The sequence below is a fragment of the Aspergillus eucalypticola genome, assembly GCF_003184535.1.
Source record: "Aspergillus eucalypticola CBS 122712 chromosome Unknown BO83scaffold_3, whole genome shotgun sequence".
In the NCBI taxonomy this organism is placed as follows: domain Eukaryota; kingdom Fungi; phylum Ascomycota; class Eurotiomycetes; order Eurotiales; family Aspergillaceae; genus Aspergillus; species Aspergillus eucalypticola.
In genome coordinates, this window is record NW_020290277.1 from 314,481 (window position 1) to 333,488 (window position 19,008).

The 19,008-nt window shown below is 48.9% G+C and overlaps 6 protein-coding genes and 1 non-coding gene across 7 annotated transcripts; 3 read left to right on the forward strand and 4 right to left on the reverse strand.

Moving 5' to 3' along the window:
• Positions 1 to 50: 50 nt before the first annotated feature.
• On the forward strand, positions 51 to 2,527 carry BO83DRAFT_454090 (Zn(II)2Cys6 transcription factor; the record flags this gene model as incomplete). The annotated part of the gene is made up of 5 exons (XM_025536941.1): positions 51 to 124; positions 193 to 735; positions 785 to 1,242; positions 1,300 to 1,909; positions 1,960 to 2,527. The coding sequence occupies 5 exons, from the start codon at positions 51 to 53 to the stop codon at positions 2,525 to 2,527; spliced, it is 2,253 nt and encodes a 750-aa protein (XP_025392040.1).
• Positions 2,528 to 3,795: 1,268 nt separating this feature from the next.
• Positions 3,796 to 6,415, forward strand: BO83DRAFT_454093 (OPT oligopeptide transporter; the record flags this gene model as incomplete). Its single annotated transcript, XM_025536942.1, has 3 exons — positions 3,796 to 4,266; positions 4,321 to 5,755; positions 5,825 to 6,415. The coding sequence occupies 3 exons, from the start codon at positions 3,796 to 3,798 to the stop codon at positions 6,310 to 6,312; spliced, it is 2,394 nt and encodes a 797-aa protein (XP_025392041.1). The 3' UTR covers positions 6,313 to 6,415.
• Positions 6,416 to 7,071: 656 nt separating this feature from the next.
• Positions 7,072 to 8,577, reverse strand: BO83DRAFT_405338 (uncharacterized protein; the record flags this gene model as incomplete). The annotated part of the gene is made up of 1 exon (XM_025533791.1): positions 7,072 to 8,577. Exon 1 carries the CDS (start codon positions 8,473 to 8,475, stop codon positions 7,072 to 7,074), a length of 1,404 nt encoding a protein of 467 aa, XP_025392042.1. The 5' UTR covers positions 8,476 to 8,577.
• A 660-nt stretch (positions 8,578 to 9,237) lies between these two features.
• On the reverse strand, positions 9,238 to 9,328 carry BO83DRAFT_t67. The gene has a single exon. It is a non-coding gene; the product is annotated as a tRNA-Pro (tRNA).
• Positions 9,329 to 11,308: 1,980 nt separating this feature from the next.
• Positions 11,309 to 12,616, reverse strand: BO83DRAFT_374884 (NAD(P)-dependent alcohol dehydrogenase). Its single transcript, XM_025530317.1, has 3 exons — positions 12,312 to 12,616; positions 11,801 to 12,230; positions 11,309 to 11,728 (listed from the first exon to the last, which is right to left on the reverse strand). The coding sequence occupies exons 1-3, from the start codon at positions 12,592 to 12,594 to the stop codon at positions 11,443 to 11,445; spliced, it is 999 nt and encodes a 332-aa protein (XP_025392043.1). The 5' UTR covers positions 12,595 to 12,616; the 3' UTR covers positions 11,309 to 11,442.
• A 381-nt stretch (positions 12,617 to 12,997) lies between these two features.
• BO83DRAFT_330234 (Zn(II)2Cys6 transcription factor) lies at positions 12,998 to 15,627 on the forward strand. The gene is made up of 4 exons (XM_025528229.1): positions 12,998 to 13,159; positions 13,226 to 13,314; positions 13,379 to 14,342; positions 14,398 to 15,627. The coding sequence occupies exons 1-4, from the start codon at positions 13,055 to 13,057 to the stop codon at positions 15,415 to 15,417; spliced, it is 2,178 nt and encodes a 725-aa protein (XP_025392044.1). The 5' UTR covers positions 12,998 to 13,054; the 3' UTR covers positions 15,418 to 15,627.
• Positions 15,628 to 15,843: 216 nt separating this feature from the next.
• On the reverse strand, positions 15,844 to 17,485 carry BO83DRAFT_305085 (putative MFS sugar transporter; the record flags this gene model as incomplete). The annotated part of the gene is made up of 3 exons (XM_025527248.1): positions 15,844 to 16,002; positions 16,056 to 17,329; positions 17,392 to 17,485. The coding sequence occupies 3 exons, from the start codon at positions 17,483 to 17,485 to the stop codon at positions 15,844 to 15,846; spliced, it is 1,527 nt and encodes a 508-aa protein (XP_025392045.1).
• Between the last annotated feature and the right edge of the window lie 1,523 nt (positions 17,486 to 19,008).

Here is a 19,008-nt window from a genome sequence, read left to right on the forward strand (position 1 = left end):
ATTTTGCGGAATCACTACCTATTACCGATGCATAAAGGAATTCGGCAATCATGACTGCCAGTACAGGTAAGAGGTCATCTCGTGCCTGCCTGCGATGCCGTAGGCGCAAGACCAGATGCGACCTGTAAGGATGCTCTTTACATCAACGACGACGCCTTCATCTGCCCAGGTAGCGGGCTAATACAGCTATAGTGATGCCATCGGAGAACCAGGCAAAGCTCCTTGTGTCTTTTGCCATGATACTAAGAGCCAATGTGTCCTCATCAAGTCCAGGCGAGGGGGAAATTTTCGCCAGCATCAGCACAAGTCGGGCACTTCGCGACGGCAGAAGACTCCGCTGCCAACAAATTCCGGAGACTCGAGTGGGCCTGACGTGGAACCGGCTGATAGAGTGTTTGATGTGACCGGAAGCTCTTCAGATGGTGAAGGCAGCGTTGGCAGACAGAATCCTGGAGATGTCCTAGCTATGGAACTCCGGAACCCATCTGATGCGCTGCAGATACTAGCCATGTCTGGTCAGGTCCGGTCCGGAAGTCGGCTTCAATCTCAGTTCACCAGCACGGCAAACTTAGAGGAACAAGTGGACGCTGCAGCTCAAAGAGCAAGCGCGTCAGACACCAACCAGTTTCAGGACTCACAAGGCCACCAGAGGCCTTCGGCGACTATCTTTGATGACTACGAGTTGGTAAAGAGAGGCGTATTACGCTCGAGCCTAGTATTTGAGCTACTACATGAGTTAGCCACACTTCATAAAACCTCATCCGTGTCTACTAACAGGGACCAGGTATCACAATTATTATCATCCGTATTGTCCGATCGTCCCTTCTCATTTGCTGGTTTCATCAAGAATGAGCCAAATTCAACGGTCTGAATACTTTCTTCTCACAGCTATCCTCACCATTGCGTCGAGAGACAATCCCCGCCATTCACTCACCCATCGTTATTGCTGGGATCACACCCAACGCCTCATGGTTGATGTACTCCTGGCACACCCCTGGACCCAAACCCCAGCAACTGTCCAGGGACTGTTGCTTTTGGCGGAGTGGCTTCCCCATATTCAAGTTCAAGAAACATCATCTGAATCATCCAAAAATCTGTTTAGCGAAGATAGAACAGCTTGGTCGCTTGTTGGGCTCGCAGTTCGGCAAGGCTATCTCCAGCGCCTCGACCAGGCCGCCTTTCGTAATTTTAGTCACAGTGGGTCAAAGCAACGAACAGAGCAAGACAGGATTGTCTGGGCATGTAAGTCTTTCTATCTTTGACATTGGCTTTCAATGTATGTCCTAACAGTAGTTCCAGATATTTTTATTGCCGATCGTCAGATATCAGTCCGACTTGGGCAGTCATTCTGGTCCCGAGGCCCGTCTCTTGCCGCGAAATTCACCGCCGACGATTTCCCGAGTCTTCAGCCTCGTCCGGAGAACGACAATGAGGACTATGCATCGTGGCTGCAAGCCTCTATGGAGCTGATACAAATCTTGCATAATGCTCATGCAATTCTTTACTCATCCAAAGACCGAACATTGGCAATGGTCTATGAAGGTGATTACGCCCGGTATCTTGATGACTTTCGAACTTCCGCAACCACGTGGCGCTCGGCATGGGGCAATCTAGCTGTGTCCGCTAAGATAAGGACAACTCTTCTTATCATGTACGAGTATATTTGCCTTTACACGAATGCCTTTTCCTTCCAAGCAGTCCTGACGAGGGCTTCTCGTCCACACGAATCATCCAACAAGGGGCAGCAGAATGAGCGCCCATTTGCCGACATATTATCCAAAGGCATCATGGCATCCCCTGATGGTCAGTACATATTTGATGCTATCAGCGCAGCGATGAATCTGTTGGCTCTGATGAATAGTCTTGATCCGCAACATGTGCTATGCTACCTACCGTCTCGTTATTATTTGTAAGGCTTTTTACCATCCAGATTTACCTACTACTTACGCCTATTTGCAGATATGGCGTCTATGCAGCAGTCCTACTGCACAAAGCAGACCGAGCAGGGGCGTTCCAATCCGAAGAACAGCATCAAGAGATTACCACCTTAGCCCGCAATTTCATATCTGTTCTAGAAAAGGCAGCGTCGACTGAATCGCACATCTGCCACAGTTACAGTCGGATGCTAAGGCAACTATGGAGCCGGCGGGAGAAGAAGAAAACTAAAGCTTCACGCAGCCAAGATAACACGGAGTTGAACCTTGGCGACCAGCACAATCTCTCAACACCCCCACAACCGTTTCTATTGGCTCAAGAGCCCGATAATCAGACATGCACCGATGGCACCTTGGGCGACGCCTGCATCTCACAACGGATAAGCCCTCCACCAATGGAAAATAATTTGTCAGAGTTTCCCTCTATTGAGGGATATTTTCTTGGCTCGTTTATGCCTGGTATCGCTGGCTTTAGCACTCCTCATTTCGATGAATACTTGGCCCAAGAATACTCCTTGATCGGTGGTGCAGATGGTCCCCAAAACTGGAACTCAGTAGATCCTAATGTGGATTCTCACATTCTTGATTTGTAGTACTACAATGACAACAGTATTCATAATTGTGGTGCGGGTCACTGCATCGCTTTGGATTTCACGGAATTCCGACCCCTAGCACATTCATGTGACCTTGCCTGTACAACACACTTCATGTAGCTTGGATATTGCGCGTTATTGGAAAGAAGTGACTTTCTTTTTTTAAACCATCAAGAGCTTAATCATGATAGGATAATTCGGCGAAGGTCCCGCAAAGCTTCGCGCCCGCGATAAATGCTTGTCCCGCCTAACATAGATAGCGTCGGACACCCGCAGGAATCCCGGTTTTGCCCATGACTAGCCCTAAGCGGCCCATAACGCCATCACGTTTTGCGGGCCACGTGGCCTGACAAGCTCTTTGGCCTCCCATCTATGGATGCTACTAGTCTGGGACACCGGGCTACCTGTCTTAGCAAAAGGAGGGAAGGCCAGTTTTGCACACGAACACCCCATTCAAGCTTATTCTATTTTTGTCCATACATCGCCCAGTGGCCGAGAATAAAGTGTAAAAAGTGATGCCTAGAATGCTTCCGTCCACGACAGATGTCTTATTTTGCAGGAATGGGGGAATTAACTCACTTTTATTAGATAATGTTTTAAATGGGGTTGTCACGGGGGGAACATGGGGAGCGGGGATTTCTGCCTGACCCGTGGGTTAGTGTTGGTAGTATCCCCCTGTCTCAACCAGAGCGGGGTTGAATTTCCCGGCAATATCAATGGCCACACCGTCCAGTAAGATTATATTCCCTTATTATCTCTTCCTATCCTGTTTGATAAGGACCGGTATCAGAATCCTTTAGTCCGTCTATATCCGCCTCCTAATCCTGTGGAAAATAACAGCTAGCAATGCGGTACCTCGCATACCTTGCTTGACTTACATATCCCTCTGATAAAAAACGCCACTAACCTAAACTGATAAGCATACAAGCTCATTGGGTGCGTGTATCGAAAGGGTGTAGAACAGAAATTTAGCCATCCGTCCCATTGGCGGGATACCTCGCTTTTTCAATTGATTGGCGCCGCCCTAATGCAAGCGGAATGCAAGCGATAGCATCATGTGCGTTCGTGTTATCTTGCACCAATATGGTGTGCTACAGCAAATCGCATTAGACACCTTCTTGTGTGCGGAAGAGGAACAGGGGAGTCATTTACATAAAAGCGCTCCCGGGAGAGTCCCATTTCTCGATAATAGACATTATCACATCCTTTTGTATTCTTCCATGTATAATTAAAGTAGCCCACCACAGGGTCTACAGGGTACACAGAAGATGACTGACTTTAAAGATCCCATCTTCTTGAGCAGCAACTCTGATAAAGAGAAGGCGGATGCGACGGGTACCAAGATCGATGAGTCCGATCTGCAATCTCTCCTAGATCAATTGCGGCAGATCGTGGCTGAAAATGAACTTGACGTCAACTTCCCTGTTCAGATCATCGCTCAGGCGCGCGAGATCCTCGATGCCGATACCAAGCATATTGATCTCTCTCAGCTGCAAGAGGTCATTGCCGATATTGAGAAGCACCGGGATCTCATCGAGAATGATTCTCCCTACCCGGAGGTTCGCGCTGTGGTCGACCCAACTGACGACCCTGAGATCTCGGCCAACACTTTCCGAGCCTGGTTCCTGGGCATGATAGCTACCATCGTCTTCACCGGAGTCAATCAGTTCTTCACTTTGCGCTATCCGACCATTAACATTTATTCCATTGTCGCCCAATTGCTGTGCTACCCCTGCGGCGTCTTCATGGCGAAGACCCTGCCTACGCGCCAGTGGAACCTGTTTGGCTGGAAGTTCACTCTAAACCCCGGCCCCTTCAATCAGAAGGAACACATGCTCATCACTGTTATGTCTAATGTCTCCTTCGGCGGTACCAATGGCACGGCCTATGTGACGTACATCTTCCAGGTGCTGAAAGCCAAATCCTTCTATAACTTGACATCGCTGTACGATCAAGCCGGTTTCCAAATCCTCGTTACGCTATCCACACAACTACTGGGCTACGGCTGTGCCGGCGTGGTACGCCGATTCCTAGTGTACCCACCGTCCATGATCTACCCGAAATGCCTCTCCACCATCGCTCTGAACAAAGCCCTACACAGTGATGAAGGTCGCGAGCGGGTCCACGGCTGGAAGATCAGCCGATACCGCTTTTTCATGTACTGCTTCATAGGCATGTTCTTCTACTACTGGTTCCCGGGGTACATCTTCCAAGCATTGTCCTACTTCAATTGGATCAACTGGATCGCCCCGGACAACGTCAAGCTAGCCATCATCTGTGGCACTATCACCGGACTGGGCCTCAACCCCTTACCTACCTTCGACTGGAACATGGTCTACGCACTCTACGACCCGATTATCTACCCCTTCTACGCATTGGCCAACATTGGTATTGGCACCATCCTGGGAGCTTTCTGTGTCATTGCCCCCGTATACTTCAGCAACGTCTGGAAGACCGCTTATTTCCCCATCATCAGCAACGACGTTTTCGACGACACGGGCAACACCTATAATGTCAGTCGCGTGCTGAACAGCAAGGGTGAATTTGACCTAGAAGGCTATGAAGGCTACAGTCAACCCTACCTGACGGCTGGGTACTCCGTGATGTTTTTCTTCTTCTTCGCCATGTACCTGGCAACCATCGTGCACGTCGCACTCTACAACCGACGTGAAATTATGAAGGGATTCCGCGCCCTATGGAAATGGGCCAGCGCGCGCGACGAGCACGAGGATGTGCACAATCGCCTAATGAAGCAATACAAGGAGGTCCCGGAGTGGTGGTACCTGATTGTGCTGGCTGTCTCGTTCGTGTTCGGCTGCATTGGCGTCGCCAAGTACGACACCGGCATGCCCATCTGGGGTATCGTCTTCGCCATTATCCTCTGCCTCGTGCTGCAGATCCCATACGGCATGGTCTACGCCATCACCAACTCTGAGGTAACGAACAACGTTATCGCCGAGTTTATTGGTGGATACGCCATCACCGGTAAACCCGTCGCCAACCTCCTCTTCAAGGCATTTGGATACATCGCCTGTGCCCAGTCCATCCAGTTCGTGGCCGATCTAAAGCTGGGCCACTATATGAAGATTGCCCCGCGAGTAATGTTCTCAGCCCAGCTGGCAGCCACTATCGTCGGCGCATTTGTCTCCCTTGGAGTAAATGTCTGGGCGCTGGCCAACATTGAGGACGTGTGTTCCACTACCCAGCCGGACAAGTTCACCTGCGCCGGTAAGTCACCCCTATCCCCACATTTTGACCTTTACTCCCACGCCCTCATTTACTAAACACCTAGTGCAGGCGCCCGAGACTTCTACACCTCCTCCGTAATCTGGGGTGCCATCGGCCCGCGGCGTCTCTTCGGCTCAGGGCAGATCTACAACCCGCTGCTATACGGCTTCCTCGTCGGCGCCCTCCTTCCCATCCCCTTCTACTTTTTCACCAAATGGCGCCCCCGCTCCATTCTCCGATACGTTTATATCCCGCTGGTGTTCTACGGAATTTGCGATATCTCGCCGTACAATGTCACGTACGCGTGGTGTCCGATGGTGGTGGGGTTCATCTTCAACTATTGGATCAAGAGACGGTGGCAGGCGTGGTGGGAGAAGTATGCGTATGTGTTCACGACCGCTATGTCGTGTGGAGTGGCTATCTCTGCCATTATTATCTTCTTTGCTGTCGAGTACAAGGAGGTCGATTTGAATTGGTGGGGGAATGAGGTCTCGTATGTGGGGTGTGATAATGATGGGTGTACGCTGTTGGCGATTCCTGAGGGAGGGAAGATTTGATGATGAATCTTTCTTCCTCTTGGGTCGTATGTGGTTTTTTGTTTGTTTTCTCGATAAAGGAGATATGTTTATGTATGTAGAGGATAGTAGGAAGTAATAAGAGGAAGCATGGTGATACATGTAGGGGCAAAGATCCGAAGCAAAAATAAGGTCAAAAAAATGGGCGACACAATATTTCAGAGTCTAAGGCAAGGTCCTGATACGGATCGAACACGGAACCTCTCAACTAAGTGACATGGAAGACCCGACGCGAGTGATTAACCGTTAGACCACCCAGGTTTGCCCTGAGAGAGTGACACCGTGAAAGGTTTATGAGTGGGCCTACTTGTCTTGGGTCACCGCCTTGGGCAGGCTGCAGCTTGTTGATAGTGAATGGATTGGGGGTCATGTGAGTCACTTTGGGAGTGGATATGGTATGACTGCATGTATGAGTACCATATTCGGCTGTAGCAGACTACACGTGCTGGCTGTATTGTAATTGGTGATCTTATAGGAGAAGGGGGGAAGGCCCTCTAGTAGATGCTAGCTACTGTATGGAGCGTGGTATGACCTTACAGATAAGGAGGGTGCGGATATCATATGGAATCAGGAGTTCCTTTCTACTTCTATATATATATATTAGATAGTTTTTGGAGGTGGTCCAGTGCAATCGACCACCTTTTGTCAGGTTTCGTCCTCGAGTAACTGCCAGGTTATTGAGACTTTCAATTCGATAAACGGTAGGGACGGAACTAAATAATAAACTTGATTGGGGTTTCACTATCTATACACCTTCTCCTCTCTAAGCCTCTCCAACCGTTTCAACTTCCCTCGGAGATGCCCGATCTCCTCCTCCAGCTCCTCCCTCGAAGCCACCCAATACTTCAACTTCAATATCGCCGCAGAAATCAACAGAAATCCAATAGACACCAACGGAGACCACTGTCCCACTTGCTGCGGCATCTCCTGTGATGGTCCATCTTCGTGGATATAATACTCAATCCACACCACGAAAGCAATGACCGTCAGTGGACTCACAATAATGCTAAACACCAACGCACATAGGATTATGGTATCGAGAAGAAGCCTCAGCCACGAGCCCAAGGCGTGTAAGGTAAAGAGACCCCCGGTAGGTCCCCACACAGAGAGCTTTTCCCTCGTTGAATCCATCAAATCGGTTCGATGAAGTTGGGATACGTATATTGCGGAGCGGAAGTCCTTCCTTAACCCATTGACGATGTTCTTCCTCTCGATCCAGATGCTGCGTACTTGAGCTGAGGGAAGACGTGACCTATAGGGAAGAATCTTGAATAATAAAAGGAAGAAGTTTACGATAACAGTAAGGATGATGAGACTGTAAATATAACGTTTGGAGTAGACGACTTCGTCCCAGAATTCGCTTCGTTGGTGAACGCGGTAGTCCCCCGTGGCGACAGTCGCCTCAAGAGTGGTCTGTTGGCGCAGAATTTGCGTCGTGTTGAAGCAGGGATAAAAGCAAACGCCTGGTAACTGATCGAACATGGTGCTGTTGCTGAATATTTCCCAGACACTGTTGTTCCAGGTTGAGGTGCGCTGCCATGCCTCCCATCCATCACTAGAGACGGTGCCCATGGGTGGAAGATCAGGGTAGCAAAAGGTGTATTGGATAGGAGTGTCGCGGAGAGTTGGCCAATATATCAGGGCACAGATAGACCCTGCAAGCATGAGAACGTGCCATAAGGCGAAAAGGATGTAACGAGCTCTTTCATGGGAGAAAGCACGCGACCAGCATTGAAGAGGCAGGAAGGTGAGGTAAGCTGTTACTACTATGGCGAGAACGGCGTCGGCATCTAGCTCAAGTGCAGCTGGACTCAGTTCGATTTGATCGGCCCCGGTGATTAGCGATGGGAAGCTGTTCCCTAGCGAAGTGTTATCGGAGACTAAGGGGATTGTTATGGGCTCGTAGGGATTGTGTTTCGCCGGATTGAAAACGAGAATGAAGGCTTGGATGGCGGCGGTTCCGGCATATGTTGCTGCCGCACCCAGGAAGACGTCTGCGAGCCAGCCGGTCCAGCGAGTGACACAAGTGGCTAGAAGGAGGGCATAGAAGAGATAGCGCGGACACGAGTCGTAGAAGGTGCTGATGGGGTAGGCGCAGATAACCTCTTCCACTACGAAGAGAGGCGTCTCGCTTGTCTGGTTCATTCCAATATGGCTGGTTGCATCCTCGCCAGGTATCAGTGTGTAAAATGTTTTCTTCGCACTGCCAGGAGCTGGCGGATTTCACTGATCCTCCCAGGGGGTGAATCTCGAAGAACAATTAAGGTTGATGGTTGAATCTTAGACCAAGTGGAGACTCGTGATGTCATCACAACCGGCAGAACTTCAACCAGCCCTATCACGGAGACTATGCAGGCAGAGGTTCCTAAACCGAGTTGAAGACATTCAAGTTCTGCTACTAGGCGCAAAATTCGAAGCCATCCGATCGATTGCCCTTCTCTTATCTCACCCACAAGGGTGCTCGTAACAAGTACCGCCGAAGAAATTAACCAGACTCTCAGTAATTGGAGCGTCCGTGAGCAGAGCCACTAGTATAGCGGGATCATCTAACAGTGGAGGAAACTATTTGACCCAGCTATAATTTCTACATAAATCATATAAACATTCTAGTTGAAAGGGAAAATATCAAACGAGATTATTTAAGATTTTACACATGCTTAACTTCTGTTCTAATAAATATTTTGAAGATCGTATATAAATAAAGGTGTGAAAGTAGCGGGATACGAATCCGTGATTACTGAAAATACTTTGCCCAAAGTTAGTCAGTCCTCCAATTAAGTGCCACAAATTGTATGTATTGCACTTCTTTTCATTCACCATTTTCACACCACGAAGAGAAGAAGGACGGAGAAGAAGTTGTTAAAAAATAAATGATGAGGAAAATATATCCAAAAAAGGAAGGTACAAGGCCCGAGCCGCGGATCGAACGCGGGACCTCTCGCAGATATGCTTGGGTTTGTATCCCTAAGCGAGAATCATACCACTAGACCACCCGGGCTTGTTATGAGAGAATTTTCTAACAATGAACTAATAAGCCTTGCCAGTACCTGTTCAGTTGAAAAGTCAATCACCAAGTTAGGTCTGCGTTATGTTTGAAGGATAATGAGATTATAAGTGAACAGCTACAGAATGCGCCTTGCTGGATAATTGAAGGTATGTTCACCGACAAAATCCTCGCTATCACCCGTATATTGCGTACGTTTGGGGGTCACTCTGACCTTCTATAATAAGTTAGGTTTTATATGCAACTAAAGGTATTCCCATTCTTCTAAATCCATACAGCTCACAGAAAATTAGAAATTGTGATCTTGCAAGCATTATGAGCGTAGCTCTATGCACGGTGAGTTGGGTAAACGGGGCCTGAATCGCAAATGGATATGAACAACATCCCATAACAGGGGAGCACATGCATTCGGGAGGCCGCAGTAGGCGGGAAGGGAATCCGCAGCGGAAAATGCCCGATCAACTGGAAATCACCAGATCTCCCAACTTACCAAGATAAGCTCCTCGCAAACCGTGCACATATCGGAACACGAAAGACAGGGTGTAGAACTTACACGACACTCCGTTGTTCGACAGGCAAAGCCAGCATTTGTCTAATTGACAAGCTTATATTTATATATATAATGTGCATATGATATATACTATATATATATTTGGCTGCCCACTTTCATTGGCATTTCCTAATACAGATGGACGAAGCAGAGATGCAGTCATCCCCAGTCGACCACGCACGACCCTATGCTGTCGCGAAGAGACCAATCCCCGAAGAGTCAAATGCTCACCCCGATGTCAAAAGATGTAGAATCTCTGATGATGGGGAGGCACCGCCGATTAGAAGCATTCCCGCGGCAACCCGGGTTGTTTTTTGCCCAGAAAAAGTATGTTCGAATAAATGAAAAGGTGTTGAAGCCATCTGACCATCTTGAAGCCCGCAGTTGTAGAAGAACAGAACGATTAGATAGAATTTCGGGTCGTCAACAATGATAGTTCCACGGAGAGTACTGTCATTTTAACAGATCTCAGAAACCTGTTCTAAAAGCAACTACCGAATATGCCCAAATCACTTTCCGAGAGGTCCGACATCGCAAATTCGCCGAAATCGTGTTCTGTGCCGTCTCATCAGACCAGCTGGTGAAGGGATATGGAGCTCATCTCATGGCCCACCTCAGGGACTAAATCCAAGCCCACAAACAAGATTGACCCTTCCTCTCTCCAGTCATCAAAGACGAAGTCCCGGATTATTACAAGGTCATTGAACCTCCAATAGATCTATTGCCAATGGAAGAAAGATTGGGAAATGGTTCATATTCTACCTTTGAAAGCCCTGGTCGACGATCTCAAGTTGATCTTTCGCAATTGTCGGCAGTATAAATGATGCAACAACGGTCTATGCCAAGTGTGCGTCCAAGCTGGAGAAATACATGTATTCCTTGATCAAAGAGATACCGGGGTGGTTTGACTTACTGAAAGATTGACGCTTGCACCTCAATTGTTCCCCTGGATTTCAGCCTACCGCTAAGTGATTGAAGCAGAGTTTTGTTAAGTCCGGTTGGTATTTGCATTGCTGAGTGTAGGGCGGTACTGGCCGTGAGCTTGACGAGGCAAAAAAGACTGTAAAAAGTATAAAAACATACAACAGAAGGGATTCGCTGGTGGTCACCCACCCAACTACTAACCTCCCGGCGTGTGACTTGAGTACGGCTGAGCGGACGGGAAGCCCTATTTTCCACACCCTGTGGTCGTATGTGCTTATTTTGTCATTGAAAACCCTTATATACTGTATCCTAAAATATGATGCAAGACTATACAAGAAAATAGAAGATCAAATATCGAGCAATATGCATACTCAAGCTTAGGGATTCGACTTGCACGCCAGCATGTGATTCGCATTCCGCGCTTGATTTACATCCGTATCTATCTCGATTCCAAATGCTATACAAACTGTTCTAATTATAAAAGAGATCCTAGTTGCTCCCGCGAGGATAGATATCTCATAACCAGCTTGTGCTGGACTAAATATTTCTGCTAACATGAGTTTCTGAGTCTGGTTTCATACAATATCAACACCGCATTGCTGAGAACTGCACGTCGATGAACTATCAAGACTATCTATGTCTCCCGAATGAGCACAGCCCTATAGCGCACCATTCCATTCCTCAACTGGTTCATCGCCTCTTCTATGCCAGCGCTAGTGAACGGAAAAGTCATTATAGTTGGATGAATCTGCTTCTTCGCCGCAAACTCCAAAAGTGCCTGTATACTCTGACGGGAAGCAACCAAGGAGCCCTGGATCTTACAGCCCTTCAAGCATAGCTCCAATGTAGGAATTGGAGAGAGCTCGAAAGTTGCAGTCAGGGGATAAATAGCGCTAGGGCTATCCATGAGTGGTAGGATTCTGTCCACAACGTATTTAATCAGTCGTACGCCCTACGCATGTAGTACCAGAAGCAACAGGAGAACAACTCACGAGGAATACTTCACATTAGCACTCCCACAAAGCAAAAGATGCTTCAAAGGCTTAAATGACTGGAGAGGGCTTTCCGCCCGAAAGACATGGTACTCCGACGCGCCGTACTCCATAGCCTCTTGCCTCTTGGCCTCGGAGCTCGAGAGCACGACGACATGGTACCCCATAGCAGCAGCCAGCTTGATAGCCAGGTGACCGAGGCCGCCCACGCCCTGTATGCCAACTCGATCACCAGGGCGCATGTCGAACCGTGTCAGAACTGTCCAGACCGTAGCCCCTGCGCACATCAGGGGTGCGGCATGGGCCGTTTCTATCTCGTCCGGGATGCGAAACACACAGTTTGCATCCCAAATGGCACCGTAGCTGAAACTGCCGTTGTTGAAATCGTTTGTGCCGTATTGTTTCTTTTCTCGGCAATATTGGTCCATATCTTTGACACCCGGGCAAGGTTCGTTAGTATACTTCCAGATTATAAGAAGTCATGAAAGCGATAGTTGTATAGACATCTTACCTTTCGCGCAGTTATCGCATCGCGCACAGATCCCATGAGTGAAACCAAATCCCACGCGGTCACCGATTTTGACCGTCCGCACGCCGGGCCCGATGGCCTTGATGATACCCACACCTTCGTGGCCCAGAACTTGGCTTGTCTTCAGATAGTGTTCATCTGTTCCGCAGACGCCGGATACGAGGGTCTCGATGAAGACTTCGTTGTATTCGAGGTCGCTAGAGACTTTGTCGCTGACGATCTTGCCCTCAGGAGAGCCGCGGAAGACTTCGTAGGTTAAAGCCATGTTATTTTAGAAGACACGTGTGGATATAGTAAGTCAAAAAAAAAAAAAAAAAAAAAAAAAAAAAAAAAAAAAAAAAAAAAAAAGAAGATACGAATGGATAAGAAGTTATCTAGGTATCTTATATCCCTCTTTCTCTGTCTATCCACTTGTTGCGGAGGTATTCTCCGTCGCGGGTATTCATTGCCCCAAATTGCGGGGTTTTAATCCGTCTCACCACCTGACGTCAACTGTCTGACAAGTAAGTAGGTAGCTTACGAGGCCTCATATGAGCAAAAGTGCTTTTTGGGAACGTTGCATGTGCATGTGATGTTTGGACCAGATAGCTGACTAATCACTTTCATGATTTCTAAGAAAAGAATGTCTTGGACAATCTTCACCAACAATATCATGTATACAGTAACCTTCGATCATTAAGCCGACTCTATTTACAAGGTCTAGCTGCTATCTTTAGTTTACAATAATGCAGAGTGAGAGAGTACTTCCAGCCCGACATGGCCGACGTCGGACGGCACCCCGAGGCCGAATCATGACCGCCTGTGCTCGGTGTCAGAAACGGAAAATTCGCGTGAGTGCGCTGATGGCAGACGCTGGCTTATTCTATCATTGAAATTAATCCAATAACGTCTTCTAGTGTGACGGAGTTACTCCCGTCTGTGGGGGGTGCCAACGAGCCCATGTAGACTGCGTTGGAGGAGTTTCAATCCGTGACATTTCCCGAAAGTAAGCCAGCTTATTATTAATCCCAACGGCCTGCTTAAACCCACATGCCAATAGAGTATTTCAGTTACGTCGATGAGCTAGAGGCGCGAATAGAATGGCTGGAGTCCATCATCCGGGAGCACTTACCATACATTGACCTCCACAAACCTGATGAACCCGAGGGAAGTGTTCCCTTGGTTCGTCGTCGTGGCTCGGTCTGCAGAGGATCGAACCCTTCCTCTGCTCCTGACGCATTTACTCCCCAAATTGGGAATGACAAGGATGACTGGGACCCAGCTCGTGACATCACAGATCAACTTGGGCTGGTCTCAATCAACGCAGAGGCGGACCTTCGATATTTGGGCCCTTCCAGCGGGCTATTCTTTACCAGGTTCGTGCTAACCGGCCTTGGACGACGAGCCGGATTGGCACAAGAATCAGTCCCCCTAACCGGAGGAACCAACTTTATCCCTGTTGAGCTTCTCGATATTCAGCCCAAAGGTCTTCCATCTGATTTCAGACAGGCCCAGTGGTTGACACAGGCGTATTTTCAGGCAGTCCATGGGCAATTTCCATTCCTGCATCGACCATCCCACCTGGACCTTCTGCAAAAGGCTTACAATGGCATCGAACTCCTCCTGCCCATCGATCAATTTCAGATCTACATGGTTCTGGCCATTGGGGCCACTATCCGGTCGCAACAATTAAAGATACTTCTTTCTGCAGAAGGATATTGTGCCTCGGCGATAGTCCGCTTGGACACTATTTTCCAGAAATCGTCGGTGCGCGGTGTACAGTGCATGCTGCTTTTGCAAATGTACACCTTTCATAATCCTTCCTCGACGATCAGCCTGTGGACACTGCATTACCATTGTCTGGCTCATGTGCTGGAACTTGGTTTGCATCGTAATGTTCGAGGCTCCGCCTTCACCGAATTCGATCAGGAGATGCGCACCCGGGTCTTCTGGTGCGTATATACAATGGATCGTTACCTGTGCACTTCACTCGGCAGGGCAATAGGTATTATGGATGAGCAATGTGATTTGAGGGTATCTCGCACAACCTATTTATACGATAGAAGATGACTGCTAATAGTTAACATAGTTACCACACGACATCAGCGACGAGGACCTACAACCAGACCAACCGATTCCAAATCAATCCTCTACACCAGGGATAACCGACATGTCCAGCGCGATCCACCTCTTCAAACTCGCTCGCTTCAACGCCGAAATAAAATGCGTTCTATATTGCATCGACCGAAATTACCCCCCTTACACGCAACCCACCATCACAGACCCCAACCACTGGCAACAAGATATACTTCGCCGTCTACGGCAGTGGAAAGCAGCCATTCCTCAGCATCACCCACAAAGCCCATCGCACTATCTAAACAGTCTGCTCGAGATCAGGTACCATGAGTTAGTGATGTTGGTCTTACGCCCAAGTCCTCTCTTCCCATACCCGTCCAAGACTTTGATCAAGTTGTGCTTTGATGCCGCCCTGAAATGCACAAGGCTCTACCGCCGGTTATACATCACCAGTATGTTGCACTATAACCGGACGATTGTGCAATCGCTATTTCTATGTACAATCACTATATTCTATTGTATATGGGCACCAAATGGATTAGAAGAGGAAGAACCCACCCTCGACACCGTCTTACATGCACTAAAGTCCGCATCAGACATCCTCAGCGCCACCGGGGAATATTGGCTTGAAGTAAAACGAACTCGCGATGTATTGGATTGTATCACGAAGGCTACGGTGCGGCGGTTTGCTCGGAGGCTTGGTCATTTATCGGCATTACTTCCATCAGGAAGTAGCGGGACGTTGCACAATAATATCAGTGGTCAAGGGGTGTCGATAATGGACTTGCGTACAACTACCCTTAATGAAGGGTCGTGTACCGATGGTACCACTGGTAATGGTAATGCAGGGCCGGTCTCGGTAGATCCCTACTATGTGCCCGCGCAGCAGCCGGATGCTACACCTGAGCTTCTGTCTTTTTTCATGGATCCTCAGCCGGAGTCGGCGATGGAGTTGTTGGATTTCTCATGGGATGTGTTTGGTGGGGTGGATGATGCAATGCAGGAGATGATGGCTGGTGCTTCAGGAGAGTGATGAGATTCGGGATTGTGGATTATTGACATGTTGTCATAGTATATACCGCTCAGTGTTGTGCATCCTAAGTTGCTTTGTGAGTTTCTATGCCGGTTACGTTTTACAAAGATTCTGGTTGCCGCAGGTGTTCACTTCAACTGTAGTGGATGCCTCAGGCCTGTATACGAGGAAGTGTAATTTGGCCTAGTCTCTGCCTAGTCGCTGTCAGGTCAGCTTCTTGCAATGGTAGAAAAGTGAGGTCTCCGACTTATGATATGGTTGATATCGTGTTGTCGAAAGAAAAGAATTCCGTTAGATGGTAAATTATGATGCCAGGTCAAGTCACTGTATAGACGACCCTCGCCATTATCGTAGGCTGTGCAATGATATTACACCAACACTTTGTCTCTATTATGCACACATTATCATGATTAAATAATATATCATTTATCCCTCTTTCGGCGTTGCACTGCTGGTTCCTTGATTGTCCTCGACCTCGCTGGTATGTGTCTTATCTGCTGTTTCAGTAGTCGTAAGTTTGTCATCCTTGGTAGGGTCGCTGCCGCCAAAGACGCCTTGCATTTCTTCGAGAGAGTAGTTGGAGGTCTATTCCTTGTGAGCAGATCCATCAGTAATCCAGAGTGGGGCATAAGACGCACCTCCTTCAAGAAAATGAATGAATATACGACGATCGCGTAGTTGAAAATCGCAAACATAAGAAACATCCTCCATCCGATATTTTCAATCGCATGCGGAGTCACCTGCGACATCATGAAGTTGAAGAGCCATTGTGAGGCTGCGCCGACGGTCACACCGATCTCACGAGTGCGACTCGAAAAAATCTCTCCGACGTATAGCCAGGGAAGAGGACCCCAGGACATGTTGAAACTGAATGCTTCACAATATGTCATGATGATCATGGCGATTCCCGCTGGCGAGGCGTTTCCGGTGTCGCTGGAGCTGGTTGGATGTGTGGCCAAGATGCAGGCAATGATGAGCATAAACGACCCCATCGCGGCGGCACCAACCATGAACGGCCATCGCCGACCGATGCGATCCATAACGAAAATCTGGAAGATCGAGACACCGACTACTTTTACCACACCGAAGAAGCCAGTCACCAGCTTGCTTGAGTTTCCTGCACCCACGGCGGAGAAGATCTGAGTGGCATAGTAAGCCAGGGACGTGTTCCCCGTAAGTTGCGCCGCTAGCTGAATCGTAAAGGCGATGAACAATCGATAGCGATTTGCGGGAAGCAGCAGTTCCCGGAAGGTGAAACCTTGCTTGATTCGAGCTTCCTCCTCAATACCAGCCAGAATCTCATCAAATTCTTGCTGGAGCTCCTCAGTTTCTTCCCCACCTCGTACCCATTTGAGAGACTCTCTAGCCTTATCAATCTTGCCCTTGGAGGCGAGCCATCGAGCGCTCTCTTTGACCGTGCACATACCGAACAGGAGAAGGGACGAGGGGAGAAGCTGCAGGCCCAGTGCGATCTGCCATTGTTTTGTTGCGGATGGCTGGTCTATGGACACAGCGTACGTGACCCAATAGGCGACCATGACTCCCAAAGCGAAGAACAACTGGAAGCAAGACCCGAGTCGGCCACGTAGATCCTTAGGAGACATCTCAGCCGCATACACTGGAATGAGCACCGTTGCGGCACCAATGCCGAGACCAGCTATCACTCGGCCAGCATAGAACGTGCCCAAAGTATGCGAGTTGACGACCTGCAAGATGGTACCGACGCTGAAGACAAGGGAACTAATGATGAGGCCGAGCCGGCGGCCTAGGTAGGATGCGATGGGTGTGGTGAAAAAGCAGCCGAAAAAGGCGCCTGCTTGGAGGATCGAAACGGCATTGGAGTTGACCGAGGTTTTCTGAGCGACCGTGTATCCGAAGTCATTTTGGAAAGAGGACAGCGTGAGAACACCGCCTGGCCATTGTCTGGTTAGCTCGTCGTTGCATATAACGAATGATGAAGGGTGCACAGCGTACTAATAACACCGGTGTCGAATGCAAAGGCGAAAGAGCCCATGCAACTAGCAGACACCAGATAGATAGCTCGAAAGAGGCCCAATTTCCGACCCATTGTGAGAAAGACTGGTCCTCAAAGCGACCGTTTTCGGTGCGGGTTTGGAGCAGTGAGAGCCGATTTGGGAAGTAAGGGGGACAGAGAGCCAGATAACCTGTCAGTGCCAGCACTGATATTTAAGACGATCAGGCCAAAGTCTCGGTGGCTCAGCTGGCAGACCCCTGTTGTTGCGTGATTCGCGCTTGCGCGTGCTACACGGCAACTATAAGCTTCCGCGGGATATAACAAGTAATGGACTATCCCGTCAGCTGTGGCGCCTGCAGGTAGGCCCCTTGCTTTTGTGCAATCAGATGGCAGGTATGCGGCGTCCGTGCGAAGATCCTTTATATTGACATATCGATGAAAGTGGTCATCAGGCAATAAACCCCCGCCCCGGGGCGCTCGACTGGAGCACTAGCGGAGGGGAGGGCGGCCAAGTCCGGACGTCGGGCTCTGATGTCTGCGACTCTGCGAAGATGGTTGGTTCCGGATGGGCAACAGCTGGTGCGGATGACGTGCTAGCCATCTGTGACGACACGGCTCGCGCTCTCCAGATCGGAAAATAGAGACTGAGTTTGAACATCGGTGAAAGCTAGGTTCCAGAGCAGATCTATAATTGCTTTTTGTATTGCTGATTCTTTGGCCCTTCTTTCCGCCAGAGTCTCCGACATCTAGATGAGACAGCTGGGGTACTTTGAGATCTCGATATGTCGCACATGGTGAAGGGCTAGGGATCGGTACCCCGCAAAATGTCGTGATGATCGACAGCGGACGGGGTGTGAGAAGATGCGACCATTGGTGGACTGAGCGACGAGGGATCAAGCCAGTCAGCATGCACTCCATCCCAACTATGGGGACTTAAGGTTACTTCGACACTTTGGCTGGCCGCAATCGTTTCCTACAAGTCATAGCGGGGCCACTGGTGGTCCCTTGTCGGTTGCATCCTGTCCAGCATCATCGACCATGGTAGTATCCAAGGTTTGGCAGGACTGGAGGATGTCTGTATACAGATGGAGTCACGATCGATAAGGCAGCGCCCAGCTCAGATCGACGCTGGAGGAGAGACGGCTGAGCAAATGCCTCCTTTCCCAGAAGGGTCTGGACCTGCTCAGTCATCGCCATAAATGGTATAGTGCAGGATTCTCGATCACATGTTTTCGAACTAGCTGATGTAAGCAATTGATTATGTCATTGGTGTTAAGCATCACGTGAACTTATGAGACCATGTATTCCTAAGGCATCACAGAAAGCACAATTTCCATAAGCAGGCTGTCTCATCTTATGCCAATGTGCACTATTCTCAGCTAGTACATTAGTAAGCGGAACCGTAACTCCCAAATTCGCACTAAAGAGGCATCGCCAGTTCTCCTTCTAGCCAACATACTAGCATTCCAGTACAGAAATCGCTCGCTACCTCGGTTGAAGAACCCGCATGCTCTTGATTACATAGTCTCTCATGATCGCATCCTTCTTCTGCTTAACATATCGTTTCTTTATTTTAGTTCCATTTACATATGCCTGAGATTGTAGGACGATCGGCT